The sequence below is a fragment of the Bufo bufo genome, chromosome 1 (genome assembly GCF_905171765.1).
Source record: "Bufo bufo chromosome 1, aBufBuf1.1, whole genome shotgun sequence".
NCBI classification, from domain to species: Eukaryota; Metazoa; Chordata; class Amphibia; order Anura; family Bufonidae; genus Bufo; species Bufo bufo.
The window spans coordinates 481808085-481822396 of record NC_053389.1 but is presented as its reverse complement, the minus strand read 5'-3'; the positions used below and the strand labels follow the sequence as shown (position 1 = coordinate 481822396).

The window sequence follows — 14312 nt, the reverse complement described above, 5'->3', positions numbered from 1 at the left end:
AAGAAGAAACATGCCATACTTGTAGTCAGGAAACAGCCTGAGGTCAGGCCAGGCAGGGTTTGTGCATATATCTAAAAGAAGTCGGAGGTTAGGGCAAGCAACTGCGGATCAGTACGGTAAACAGGCAGAAGTCAGGGCATGCAGGAAAGGTTGGTACAAAGGCAGAATTCAGTACATGAGCAGACAAATAGAAAAGCACACCTTTACTAGAACCCGCAAGCTAGACTACCTAATGTTCAGGCACCTTCCCCTATGGTTAGGTGCCTTATGGCTGCAGAAAGATAGGGGTGCACTGGCCCTCAAAGGAGAAAGCTATAATAGACCTGAGTATGTATGTATAGTACTGTGCAAAAGATGTAAGCAGGTGTGGAAAACCGCTGCAAAATAAGAATGCTTTCAAAAATAGAGTTAATAGTTTATTTTTAGCAATTAACACAATGCAAGTCTACATTCACAGAAGATCTGTGGTTAGTTCTGCAAGATGTTTCGGACAACCTCTCTGCCAAATTCCTTAAAACCGTGTGCAAGTCTACCTAGAATAAATTATGCTGTTTTGAAGGAAGAGGGTGGTTACATCTAAGGGTCCATTCACACGTACGCAATTTCATTCTGCATTTTGCGGAACGGAATTGCGGACCCATTCATTTCTATGGGGCAGCACATCGTATTGCGGATCCGCACTTCCTGGTCCGCAATTCCGATCCCGAAAAAAATAGAACAATTGCGGACAAGAATAGGCATTTTCTATTAAGTGCCTGTGATGCGCGGTCCACAAAATGCGGAAAGCACATCGCCAATGTCCGTGTTTTGCAGATCCAAAAACACACACGGACGTGTGAATGGACCCTAATATTGATTTGCATTAGATTTCTCTTTTGTTCATTCACTTTACATTTTGTTAATTGATAAAAATAAATTATTAACACTTCTATTTTTGAAATCATTCTTGTCTGCCTAAAACTTTGCACAGTATTGTATAAATATATATATACACACATCCACACAATATATATACACAAGCTTATTGATAACAAAATATAATACATCAAGAATTTGACTTCTGAGTGAAGAAACAGTGCATGGTGAAAATATTGAGTATATAGAAAATATGTAATTACAGTATTTTAAGTGAATTTGATCCCTCCCTTCCCCTTTTAACCCTTTCAGGACACAGCCAATTTTCACCTTATAGATCAAGCCAAATTTTGCAAATGTGACATGTATCAACTTATGTGTTAATAACTTTGGAATGCTTTTACTCATCCAAGCCATTTTCTCATGACACATTGTACTTCAGTTTACTAGTATTTTCAAGCCAGCTCTTGCAATCTGAAACACAGAGCGCCCTTTAAACTGTTAGGTGGGCTCTACTGGGTAATACAATGTCATACATATGGACGTAAACTGCTCTTTGGGTACACTGGAGGTTTCAGAAGGGGAGGACCACCATATGGCTTTTGCAGACCAGATTTTGATGGATTGGTTTACTGGTGCCATGTTGCTATTGAACGGCCTTTGGGATACCAGTACAACCATTCTCATTGGTTCTATTTGGGGGCAAATCCGACTTTTTAAATAACTTGGACTTATGGTGCGTTTAGACGAGTGGATCATCATTTAGCTGTTTCGCAACACAATCGCATTTAGCAATTTAAAGCCAATGACAGACCAGCCTTTTCATGCAAAGATTATGGGGTGCAAGTTCGTTCTCATGTGATCATTTACTCGCTTCATCGAGGAACATCGGTGGCAGTATTACGCTGATCATATGAATGCTTGTTAGCGGTCATCAGGCACAAAATCTGAACATGTAATACACCATTAAGACCAAAGCTTACAAAAACGGCATCCATATCATTCATAGATATGTATGAAAATGTTTCAGGGAGTTATCTGCTCTGGTGATAACATTGTGAAGGTGTGCACAGTTATTTCTCCTGTCACCCATCCGACTGAAGACTAAAGTCAGCCCCTTTGTTTCATGCCTTTGTATTTCATTGACTTTTTACAGCTTTTGATTTTGAAAGAGAAAACTTTAAAGAGGAAATTCATTCATTTGTTCTTTTCTAGACACTGAAAGATATTTATTATTCCCATCTTTTTATTCTCTCATTGAATATTTTATTCTATTCACATCATCTTGCCTGAATTGCTGACGTTGACATGTTGACATGGCATGACTTGAGTTATCCATGGTGGTACAGAGGTCAATGTGTAGGGAGGGTGAGCTGCCCCCTTACCGATTATCAATGGTGGATCCTGTGTTATTTGCCCCCTTAAATCCTGCCCTTTGATGATAATAAGATGACTGCTGACTCTGTCCCACAGCACAAGATGAACAGGGACATGAAAAGTCAGCCTATTGCAAAAGCTATTATAAAATATAGCAAAAGCGGCAATGTTTTGGCCACACGGGGTCTTTAGCTATTAACAACTTCCACTTGATTTAATGGAACATTAAAGGGTACATTCACTTGTGGCAGATTTGCTGAATATATTTCTGCAACTGTCTCATTCATTTACATAGAGCTTGCAGAAAACCTGCCTAGGTTGTAGAAATAGCTGTAACAAATCTGCTGCATGTCAATATAGTATAAAGTCTATAATTCGTTGTACAATTTCTGGTGCCTTGGAATCCGGAAAGATGATAACTGGACTGCCAGAGGCTCTGGCCAGAGGCTGGCCCACTTCCAGTTTCCCCAGTTCATGAAGAAACTTCCTGCACAAAAGATACAGGTTTTAGGGGGCATATTCTCCATTTTCTCCAGGTACCATGGTCCGAGATCAAGGACTGCACCGCAGACCGACCACTTTTTTTGAAAAAATAACCTAGTACCTCTATTTCGGCCCCTAAACTGCCACCAAGCAATACTATATTAAGTGATCTCCCAGTATGCTAATTCGGATGAGGCAAAATCTCATAAATTACTTTTTAAAACACCACGTGCTATATACATATATATAAGTTACCAATGAAGAGTCACCTAAGGCTACTTTCACATTAGCGTTTTTTGCGGATCCGTCAAGGATTTGCAAAAATGCTTCCGATACCATAATACAACCGCATGCATCCGTCATGAACGGTTCCGGTTGTATTATGTCTTTTATAGCCATGACGGATCCGTCTAGAACACCATTGAAAGTCAATTGGGGACAGATCCGTTTTTTCTGACACAAAGGAAAATTGACTTTCAATGGTGTTCATGACGGATCCGTCATCAGTCCCCATTGACTTACATTGTGTGCCAGGAGGGATTCGTCTTGCTCCGCACGACACATCACGGACAGAAAAAAACGCTGCTTGCACAGTTATTCTGTCCGCGATGGGAGCGCAACCAAACAGAACGGAATGCATTTTGGTGCATTCCGTTTCGTTCAGGTTTGTCCCCATTGACAATGAATAGGGACAAAACTGAAGCGTTTTCCTCTGCTACTGAGATCCTATGACAGATCTCAATAGCGGAATTGAAAACACTAGTGTGAAAGTAGCCTAAGTGGTGCTGCGCATGCGCTGTTGATATGTATGTACTACCTGGGCATGTGCACTGCAGTGAGGTATGCTGTGCCAGGCTTCCTCTTTTACGAAAGCACCAGTTTATCAATTCACATGACATGATGGATGTTGACATGATGGATTCTTGATCCCCATGACAGACGAGCATCGCGTCCAGAATTGCCACCAATGAGATCCCGCTGAAAAAGGTCTAATGATAGACCGAAACGTCCGGGGAATACAATGTGGCTATAATATTTTTTTCTACTCCTGGATATGTAATACTGTTTGGAAAAATAGGTGATGTTAATCTTACTTTGACCATTAAAAAGAATTGCATATACTCTAACTGGAGTGCCATGGATATTCCTACTCTCCCTCCGGAAGCAATAACAAGAACTGTACCTGGAGTTCTGCAGATGTCTCCGTTTTTGGCTGGAGCAATTTTTTAACTCTATAATTTTTTTATTCTAATTATATCATAATGCATAGTGTATTATTTTACAGGTCTAAATGACTTTTCTGTGGCCAGTTACAATTTACTTTTCTTTCTCCTGTCCTTACCAAAATGGCGGGAATGACAACTATCTTTTGCTAATACAAACAGTGATGAGTGTGACATTACACCACGGTACATAGGGCCTACTTGCCTCATATCTTCACCTTGTACGTTATAGGCAGTCTTTTTTTTTTTTACAAGAGTTTTTACAATGTCATGAAAGGAAACAGTGTGTCCATTGATCATAGCAGTATTGCTGCAGCCTGTACGCCTCGTCGCCACAATCCACGCGGCTTAATTCACACCTGTTTACACTGTTCCAATGACTCCCAGGAGCATGCTCTACTATTGTGCTGCATGCTACATGAAAAATGCTTTTATACTGAGCTATAAACTGTCATTCATTAACAATGGTGTGTAGGGCTCTAGTATGATGATTAACTGCGCGCAACCTCTCCTTACTCATCTAGGCACATGAAAATACTACAAAGTAAATGATTATGCAACTGCGCTTACTATGAATCCTGATAGTGGCACGGAAATAAATAGAGCAGCGGTGATTTCAGCAAGAATGTGCTGGAACAAGAAGAGGGCTGCTAAAAGGTGTGTGCAGCGCACAATAGCCGTCACACTGAGATTTCCGATTTTCCACCGTTTGAAGCGATATCGCGTAACGCTAACGCTGGAAGTTTATTGTTCCTCCTATGTCCTAAGCTTTTTACAGTATGAGAAAGTTAGAGGGGAGGGGGGGGGGGTTTCTCTGCTAGATTCGGGCTCATTTAAAGCGAGTAAGTCAATCCGCTAGACATTGTAGTGGGAGGACACTGATGAATTGCACAGATAACGTATTCAATGACACAGATGTAATAAAGATGCGTCTTCTTTAGCTTATCTGATAATTCAATCCACATTGAAAACCAGAGTGAAAAATAGATAAACTGCATTCTACTTGTTCCCATATGTATCCTGTACCAAAGCATGGTGATATCATGCTTCCGAAATGCGGCACCTACGTGTGGAGGAATCATCGGCTCAGATATTTGACACCAGACAGTGAACGGACAGAAATGCAGCTCGTTATGTAATATTTTCAAAAACGATAGTCCTCCGATAAATAGCAACTGATAAACAGCTAAATCTGGAGCTTGTTTCGCTAGTAAAACTATGGCTTTGTGCTATTTTACTGAGCTCTTGTTGTGGGTCTGAAAGTCACACCATGCTCCCAACTAGTTTGCCTGCTGCATTCCACGGATTCACTCTCGGAGGGATTGCTGCTACATTCTAGATAGCATGGCTACAGTGTCGAAATAACGGAAAAAGCTACAGTATGAATGCCGCGTCTGTATTCCGAGGGAGCCCAGCTATTTCTTCATGGATTGGAAGTGAGTAAACTATCAGATGACACTTCTGACATCACAAACAAGCTTTGAAGGCCACAGACTTTAGCTAGGAAAGGGGATATCATATTAAAAACCCCTTGAAAATAGTTTGTCTATTGGTAGGATTAGTCCATTTGAATCCCAGTCAGCTTCTTGTCATCTTTGGCATGTCTCATTATCCCGAAATGCTTCAGGCAGCATAAATTAATTTGTACATGCTGTAGGATTACACCTAGAGGATTACTCTTCTGAAGGTCATATTAGCAATAAATACGCTCTATTATCCAGAAAGCGCAGAATAATATTCGGCAGAGTAATCACATTAGTACAATGCGTTCATTGTTGGGGAGAATCGTGAATTTCTAAGGAGACACCTGAGTGGCCTAAGATGCGTCTTTGATCTATGTAGACGCTACCAGACAAAGGTATCATATTGTCTCAAGCCACTGTTGTTCTTGTGAACACCTTTGCCGGCTTTAATGGCACCTCATCTGTAGCAAGGAAGCCGAGCAGAAATGAAATAAAACAACGACGGCCATACAGAGCATCTGGAAGACTCAAAGTTCTTCACACAAGCAAACAGGACCCTGGGATTAAGGCATCAAAACAAACATGGAACGCGGAGGCAGGATGTTGGAGGCGACCACACAAGAGAAGAAGCTCTTCTTCATACCAGAGCCGTATCCTCAGACACATAAACCACAAAATAACGCAGACTGCAGAAACACAATAAACACCATGGGTAGCCCCAAATAACAGTTTACTGTCTGCCTTGTGACTGCTTACTACAACCCAATGCTGGGGAGAAATAGCACTGACTCTACGCATTTCAGGCCATTTTAAGCAATCGTTTTAAAAGTCTTTTAGTTATAGTAAGATCAACCATCTCACCTCATAATAACCATGACAGATAGATAACTTGATAGACAAGCAGAAGACAGATAAGAAAAAATACGATGAGAAATAGTGAAGTATTTATTGCCCCAGGTCCATATTTCAGCTGTGTCCTCAGAGCCTTTCTCAAGCAAAGTGTGACTGGGTCCATATTATGCAGCAAGTGTGCGAACTACATTATTGAGATGACTGATGTAAAAACATATATAGTATAAAATATATCCATCAGATAATACAATGTATTGTATTATGTGATTTATAGTTTTTATTATGTTTTATGTCATGTTTTATATCACTCTTCAGAAGGTCATATTAGAAATAAATACTTTCTATCATCCATGTATTGTATAGATTGTATTATGTGATTTATTTCTTTTTAATTATGTACTTGATGCACTTGCTATGTAATATAGACATGTTCCGCTGCACTTTGCTTGAACACTTCACTATATTTCATCATATTTTGGAGTGGACCTCGGAATCTGGGACCTTGTCGCTGGCACCCAGCTGCCTTATCTACTGGAAGTACTGTTATCTTGGACTTGTATAGATAGATAGATAGATATGCGAAAGATAGATAACATTGATATGGTAGGTAGATAGATAGATAAGATAGACAGACAGACAGACAGATTAGAAAGCAGCAGTGTATATCCAAGTAGGTAATGGCAGCCATATAGTTCCTGATCCTGGAACACTGTGACGTTTTAGCTTACATAGAAAAGCTCCATTATGTGAGCTGAAACATTGCATTGGTTAAATGCACGGGCTAATAAAAACATTTTCTAAATGCCTTTGGGATTGGATAGATTGACAGACAGACAGAACAAAACTGCACCATAAAAATGGAAAAGGTCCAATACCAAGGGTGCAAGCCCGAAGACCCCCAAGTCCCCCTTTAATCCACAAAAAACAGAATAAACTGTAGATAAAAAATAGATGAGCTAGACAGATGGATAAGAGATAGATGGAAAGATAGATAGATATTAGATAGATAGATAGATAGATAGATAGATAGATAGATAGATATGAGATAGATAGATAGACAGATAGATAGATAGATAGATAGATAGATAGATATGAGATAGATAGATAGACAGATAGATAGATAGATAGACAGATACACTGCGTGCAGAATTATTAGGCAAATGAGTATTTTGACCACATCATCCTCTTTATGCATGTTGTCTTACTCCAAGCTGTATAGGCTCGAAAGCCTACTACCAATTAAGCATATTAGGTGATGTGTATCTCTGTAATGAGAAGGGGTGTGGTCTAATGACATCAACACCCTATATTAGGTGTGCATAATTATTAGGCAACTTCCTTTCCTTTGGCAAAATGGGTCAAAAGAAGGACTTGACAGGCTCAGAATAGTCAAAAATAGTGAGATATCTTGCAGAGGGATGCAGCACTCTTAAAATTGCAAAGCTTCTGAAGCGTGATCATCGAACAATCAAGCGTTTCATTCAAAATAGTCAACAGGGTCGCAAGAAGCGTGTGGAAAAACCAAGGCGCAAAATAACTGCCCATGAACTGAGAAAAGTCAAGCGTGCAGCTGCCAAGATGCCACTTGCCACCAGTTTGGCCATATTTCAGAGCTGCAACATCACTGGAGTGCCCAAAAGCACAAGGTGTGCAATACTCAGAGACATGGCCAAGGTAAGAAAGGCTGAAAGACGACCACCACTGAACAAGACACACAAGCTGAAACGTCAAGACTGGGCCAAGAAATATCTCAAGACTGATTTTTCTAAGGTTTTATGGACTGATGAAATGAGAGTGAGTCTTGATGGGTCACATGGATGGGCCTGTGGCTGGATTGGTAAAGGGCAGAGAGCTCCAGTCCGACTCAGACGCCAGCAAGGTGGAGGTGGAGTACTGGTTTGGGCTGGTATCATCAAAGATGAGCTTGTGGGGCCTTTTCGGGTTGAGGATGGAGTCAAGCTCAACTCCCAGTCCTACTGCCAGTTTCTGGAAGACACCTTCTTCAAGCAGTGGTACAGGAAGAAGTCTGCATCCTTCAAGAAAAACATGATTTTCATGCAGGACAATGCTCCATCACACGCGTCCAAGTACTCCACAGCGTGGCTGGCAAGAAAGGGTATAAAAGAAGAAAATCTAATGACATGGCCTCCTTGTTCACCTGATCTGAACCCCATTGAGAACCTGTGGTCCATCATCAAATGTGAAATTTACAAGGAGGGAAAACAGTACACCTCTCTGAACAGTGTCTGGGAGGCTGTGGTTGCTGCTGCACGCAATGTTGATGGTGAACAGATCAAAACACTGACAGAATCTATGGATGGCAGGCTTTTGAGTGTCCTTGCAAAGAAAGGTGGCTATATTGGTCACTGATTTGTTTTTGTTTTGTTTTTGAATGTCAGAAATGTATATTTGTGAATGTTGAGATGTTATATTGGTTTCACTGGTAAAAATAAATAATTAAAATGGGTATATATTTGTTTTTTGTTAAGTTGCCTAATAATTATGCACAGTAATAGTCACCTGCACACACAGATATCCCCCTAAAATAGCTAAAACTAAAAACAAACTAAAAACTACTTCCAAAAATATTCAGCTTTGATATTAATGAGTTTTTTGGGTTCATTGAGAACATGGTTGTTGTTCAATAATAAAATTAATCCTCAAAAATACAACTTGCCTAATAATTCTGCACTCCCTGTAGATAGATATGAGATAGATAGATAGATAGATAGATAGATAGATATGAGATAGACACCAATAGTCTATTCTTTGCCGTCAGCTTCAGAAGTCCAGTGGTTTGTGGCAGCTCCTGTCATTTTGGCTTATCATAAAGACTGTCTCAACAAATTGCATGCCACTCCTGACCTAGCCTAGTTTTAGGCTACTTTCACACTAGCGTTTTAGTTTTCCGGTATTGAGATCACTCATAGGGACTCAATACTGGAAAAAAAAAACGCTTTAGTTTTGTCCCCATTCATTGTCAATGGGGAAAAAACTGAACTGAACAGAACCGAATGCTCCGTTCCGTTTAGTTGCGTTCCCATACCAGAGAGCAAACCGCAACATCCGTCCTGGGATGCGGAGCAATACGGATCTGTCATGACCCCCAATACTAGTCAATGGGGACGGATCCGTTTTCACTGACACAATAGAAAACGGATCCGTCCTCCATTTCCTTTCAATGGAGTTCATGACGGATCCGTCTTGGTCATGTTAAAGATAATACAACCGGATCCGTTCATAGCGGACGCAGACGGTTGTATTATCAGTAACGGAAGCGTTTTGCTGAATCCTGACGGATCCAGTAAAAACGCTAGTGTGAAAGTAGCCTAAGGCTACTTTCACACTTGCGGCAGAGGATTCCGGCAGGCAGTTCCGTCGGCAGAACTGCCTGCCGGATCCGGCAATCTGGACGCAAACGGATGACATTTGTCAGACGGATCCGGATCCATCTGACAAATGCATTGCAATATCCGGCATTGATGCATTTCAATGTAAAATAATGCCGCATCCGGCATGTGTTCCGGAATTTTGGATGGAGAAAATACCGCACCATGCTGCAGTATTTTCTCCGTCCAAAAACCGTTCAGTGACTGAACTGAAGACATCCTGATGCATATTGAACGGATTGCTCTCCATTCAGAATGCATTAGGATAAAACTGATGTGTTTTTTTCCGGTATTGAGCCCCTAGGACGGAACTCAATACCGGAAAAAAAAAAACGCTAGTGTGAACGTACCCTAACCTGTGCTAAGTGCTGTGTGCCACCCTCATGAACTTGGCACCTAGACCGTTACCTTTACAGAATCAGACAAATTTGAGAACAAACTTCAAACTGTCCCCTGCTGATGAATTGCAGTCTTCCCAGCAATGGCGTAATGATGCAGCGTGGACACGTGCACCAGTTTCTTTTAGGCATCAGAAAATACACCTCCTAGGACGTCGACTCTATGTTAACTCTTTCATATCACCCCAAGGTACCACGTTGAATGGAGTGAAATCAAGCCAAATCCCAGCTCTGCCGCGTTGACACGCAAGGTGCTAGAAGACACCTGCAGCCGCCCCATTCTTGGTGTAAACCTCCTGGAGGCCGGCACGTGCTTCCTGTACGGCGACTTCACTTGTCTCCTTTGTTTTAATATCGCAGTTAAAGATTACTTGTACACTTCAAAGACTTGTCTCATAAACCAAAGGTAGAGATAACGTTTTTGCAACTGTAATCAACATTTTCCCTTGGCTTTGCTTGCAATAGTCCTGACAAGCAGAGGGACTGCATTATAGATGGTCATGAAAGTTCACACTGTATCAGTCAAAGGAAATCATGTTACTACCCCCCCCCTCCAAAAAAAGGCAAGTAACCCTTCACATTACTAAAAGAAAAGGGACGCTGTAAAAAATTAATTTGGTGGGAAATACCATATTACAGACGCCCATAAGGAAGAAACAAAGCCCTTCTTTTTTTTAAAAACAAAGCCCATTCTTAAAACCAGAACCTGCAGTTATGCCACCCCTACGTGGCATCCAGCGATCTCTATGCGGATGTTTACTCCACCATTACAGTGACCTGGGTTATGGCCGGGCAGACGGAGTAACTGGAATATCAATAGAACTCCTCTCAGAAATCAGTCTAGGATCTCGCTTTCCTAACACCACGCGATAAGGAGCCTATATAGGTAGGTGGCTGCCAAATGGCCCTAGACTGGCAGGAGCACAGCACAAGCTTGTCTTCACAGGGATGCTGTGGGGGTCATTTATGGAATCAGATATGTCCGTTTTGGGGTGTAACGGTGGCGACATTTGGTGACCCTCCCCACTTTTCACAGTGGTCTATAGGTGAGGTTAGACCAGGATTAAATTGGATTATGGCTCAAATTTTGCAAAAGACGAAACTCACGCCAGGCAACCCCCTGGTCTACTTTTACACCGAAAGGTGTAAATCACATTACACCAGTTCATAAATTTGGAGAAGGCACGCAAAAAAAAAAAAAGCCAGACTTAAAAACAACCTTAAATGATAAATGACCCCCCTAAAAGTCCACCAGCTAAACCTGTCTAGGGGCTCACAACCGTAACGATATTCTGCACCCACAAGGGCATTTCTTCGCTTCTCATAAACGGTTCACAAGGCTGGAGATTTCTATAGTGAATAAAATAGTATAAATACAGATAATAATAGTATAAGGACAACCTACAATTACACAGCAGCGTCTGAGCAGCTTCTACCCTCACCTGCTGTTCCCCTGTAGATTGAGCCCTCTCCCCCTCCAGTCTGTCACATTATGTATGTAAACCCTTTCCATATGTACAGCGCCCTGGAGCTCGAAAAGAAATAATATTACCACACGTTGTCTGCTACAGAGCCTGACCCTAGATCAGTAATGGACCTACTAGCACTTCATCGGACTACCTGATCTCCCCGGCTCCTGCTGGGATCGGACAGACCTCCCTTATTCTGTAGGGTGGTCCCTGATCCAGTAAAGGTGCCTTCAGGAGTTATGGCACTGCAGAATAATGTTTAATCTGTCACTTTGATTCTGGATGGGAATCCATGTAAAAAACTGCTACCCATCTGTATAGTCTCAGAACAGATAAAATGACTTAGTCCTGTCCTACAAGGACAGCCCCATCATTAGTTCTCTACAAGGACAGTCCTATAATAGTCCAAAATGACCTCATTAGTCCTGTACAACCATGTCTCATAATAGTCAAAAATGTCCTCATAGTCCTGTACTACAATGACAGTCCCATCATAAAGTGACCACATTAGTTCTGTACTAAGACAGTCCCATAATAGTCCAAAATGACCACATTAGTTCTGTACAACCATGTCTCATAATAGTCAAAAATTACATAAGTCCTATACTACTACGACAGTCCCATAATAGCTAAAGTGACCATATTAGCACTGTACTAGGACAGTCCCATAAATGCTAAATTGACCACATAGTCCTGTACTACAATGACAGTCCCAGAATAGTCCAAAGTAAGCACATAATCCTATACTACACTGACAGTCCCATAAATGCTAAATTGACCACATAGTCCTGTACTACACTGACAGTCCCATAATAGTCTAAAGTAACCACATTAGTCCTATACTACACTGACAGTCCCATAAATGCTAAATTGACCACATAGTCCTGTACTACACTGACAGTCCCATAATAGTCTAAAGTAACCACATTAGTCCTATACTACACTGACAGTCCCAAATTAGTCTAAAATAACCATATAGTCCTATACTACACTGACAGTCCCATAATAGTCTAAAGTAACCACATTAGTCCTATACTACACTGACAGTCCCATAATAGTCTAAAGTAACCACCTAGTCCTATACTACACTGACAGTCCCATAATAGTCTAAAGTAACCACATTAGTCCTATACTACACTGACAGTCCCATAATAGTCTAAAGTAACCACATTAGTCCTATACTGTACTACACTGACAGTCCCATAATAGTCTAAAGTAACCACATTAGTCCTATACTACACTGACAGTCCCATAATAGTCTAAAGTAACCACATTAGTCCTATACTACACTGACAGTCCCATAATAGTCTAAAGTAACCACATTAGTCCTATACTACAATGACAGTCCCATATTAGTCTAAAATAACCATATAGTCCTATACTACACTGACAGTCCCATAATAGTCTAAAGTAACCACATTAGTCCTATACTACACTGACAGTCCCATGAATGCTAAATTGACCAGAGTAGTCCTGTACTATGATGACAGTGGGATTTGCACATTGATCCATACACGATATCATTTCAATCTACACACTCAGCACTGCTACATCAGTATATGCTATACAGTCATATCAGGGTAAGTGCAGGGAGCGGACATGTAGGAGGAATGGCGGAGAATGGACACGTTCTTGTACATAAGATGCTTATTAGAGACGAGTAACTATCTAATAAGACGTCTTCATGGATGATCCGATTTGTCTGTCGGTATGATTGGTGCCATGTGATGCCAAGCTAGCCTGGGCAAGCACTGACGGCATGTGCATCATATGGCACCTAGACAGGTACAGCACCACTGACTATGTCGGCGCCACATGCATCAATAATAACGTTTACAAGCCACAACAGGAAGGGACGAAGCGCTGGAACTGTAAGGAGTGGGCATGGGTGCCACTTACAGGTAGGACGTGAAGATGCTGAGGTTAGCTGGCACGGCAGTGAGCCCCCGGTCTGAGCAGTCCACTCGCATCATCATCCCGTCCTGTTCACACAGGCAGGCGGCGGGACAGCTCCGGTGCTGCTGCTGCTTCCCCGGTCTGGCCGCGCTAACGAGCTGTACGGTGCACAGAAGGGAGCACACGAGCAGGCAGGTCTGGGAGGTGTCCATGCTGTACGGTAAGTATTCCAGGGAAGTAACGGCTGCAGCCTCCACTCTGCTGTGTCTGCCTCCCTCACTGCCTGCAGCATCTCCCACTGCGTTATTATACGGAGCCGGGAGCCCGAACTGCGCGCCCAGTGACGTCACTGCAGGCACCAGAGCCACTCAGGACGGGGAGCTGCTGCCACTTGTAGTACCTCAGCGCTGCCGGACCGCAACGCGCCACACACTCAGAAAACGTGAAATAACATCGTGTGCCCAGGCATGGCAAGGGACTGCAGAGACCAAGACCGGGGGGCTTTCCGGTTGGAAAGACATATATATATATTTTGTTATTTTATATAATTTGCTGCAGTTTTTATATATTTTTTAAAGGTTGGATAACCCCTTCAAATGCTGGTACAGGAGGTGTAGATTGTCCCAATTTATGATGTATATACCGTAAGTGGCCTAAGGATACGTTGTCACTAAGACACGGTTCCTACGACCGATCGCTAATCCGTCTAACCGCCCACCAATCGCACGTTTTATGCTTTCTGGTTGGCAGCACTTCTCACCTCATCATAGCTGATTATGAGCGCCCACCTACCTGTTTTATCACAGGTCGCCCTCATCACGGCCCCGTATCGGGTCATCTAATAAGGAACCATAGTATTGGATCAGAATAGGTCACTGATGATGTGTAGTATTCGCTAGTAGTAATT

At 42.0% G+C, this 14312-nt stretch overlaps 1 protein-coding gene across 1 annotated transcript in view; it reads right to left on the bottom strand.

Annotated features, from left to right (window-relative positions):
* Positions 1-13657, bottom strand: part of LGR5 (leucine rich repeat containing G protein-coupled receptor 5) — a 189974-nt gene extending 176317 nt beyond the window's left edge. The window contains 1 exon segment of the mRNA XM_040409920.1: positions 13409-13657. Coding sequence (XP_040265854.1) covers positions 13409-13617 — 209 coding nt within the window. The 5' untranslated portion in view covers positions 13618-13657.
* Positions 13658-14312: the final 655 nt, after the last annotated feature.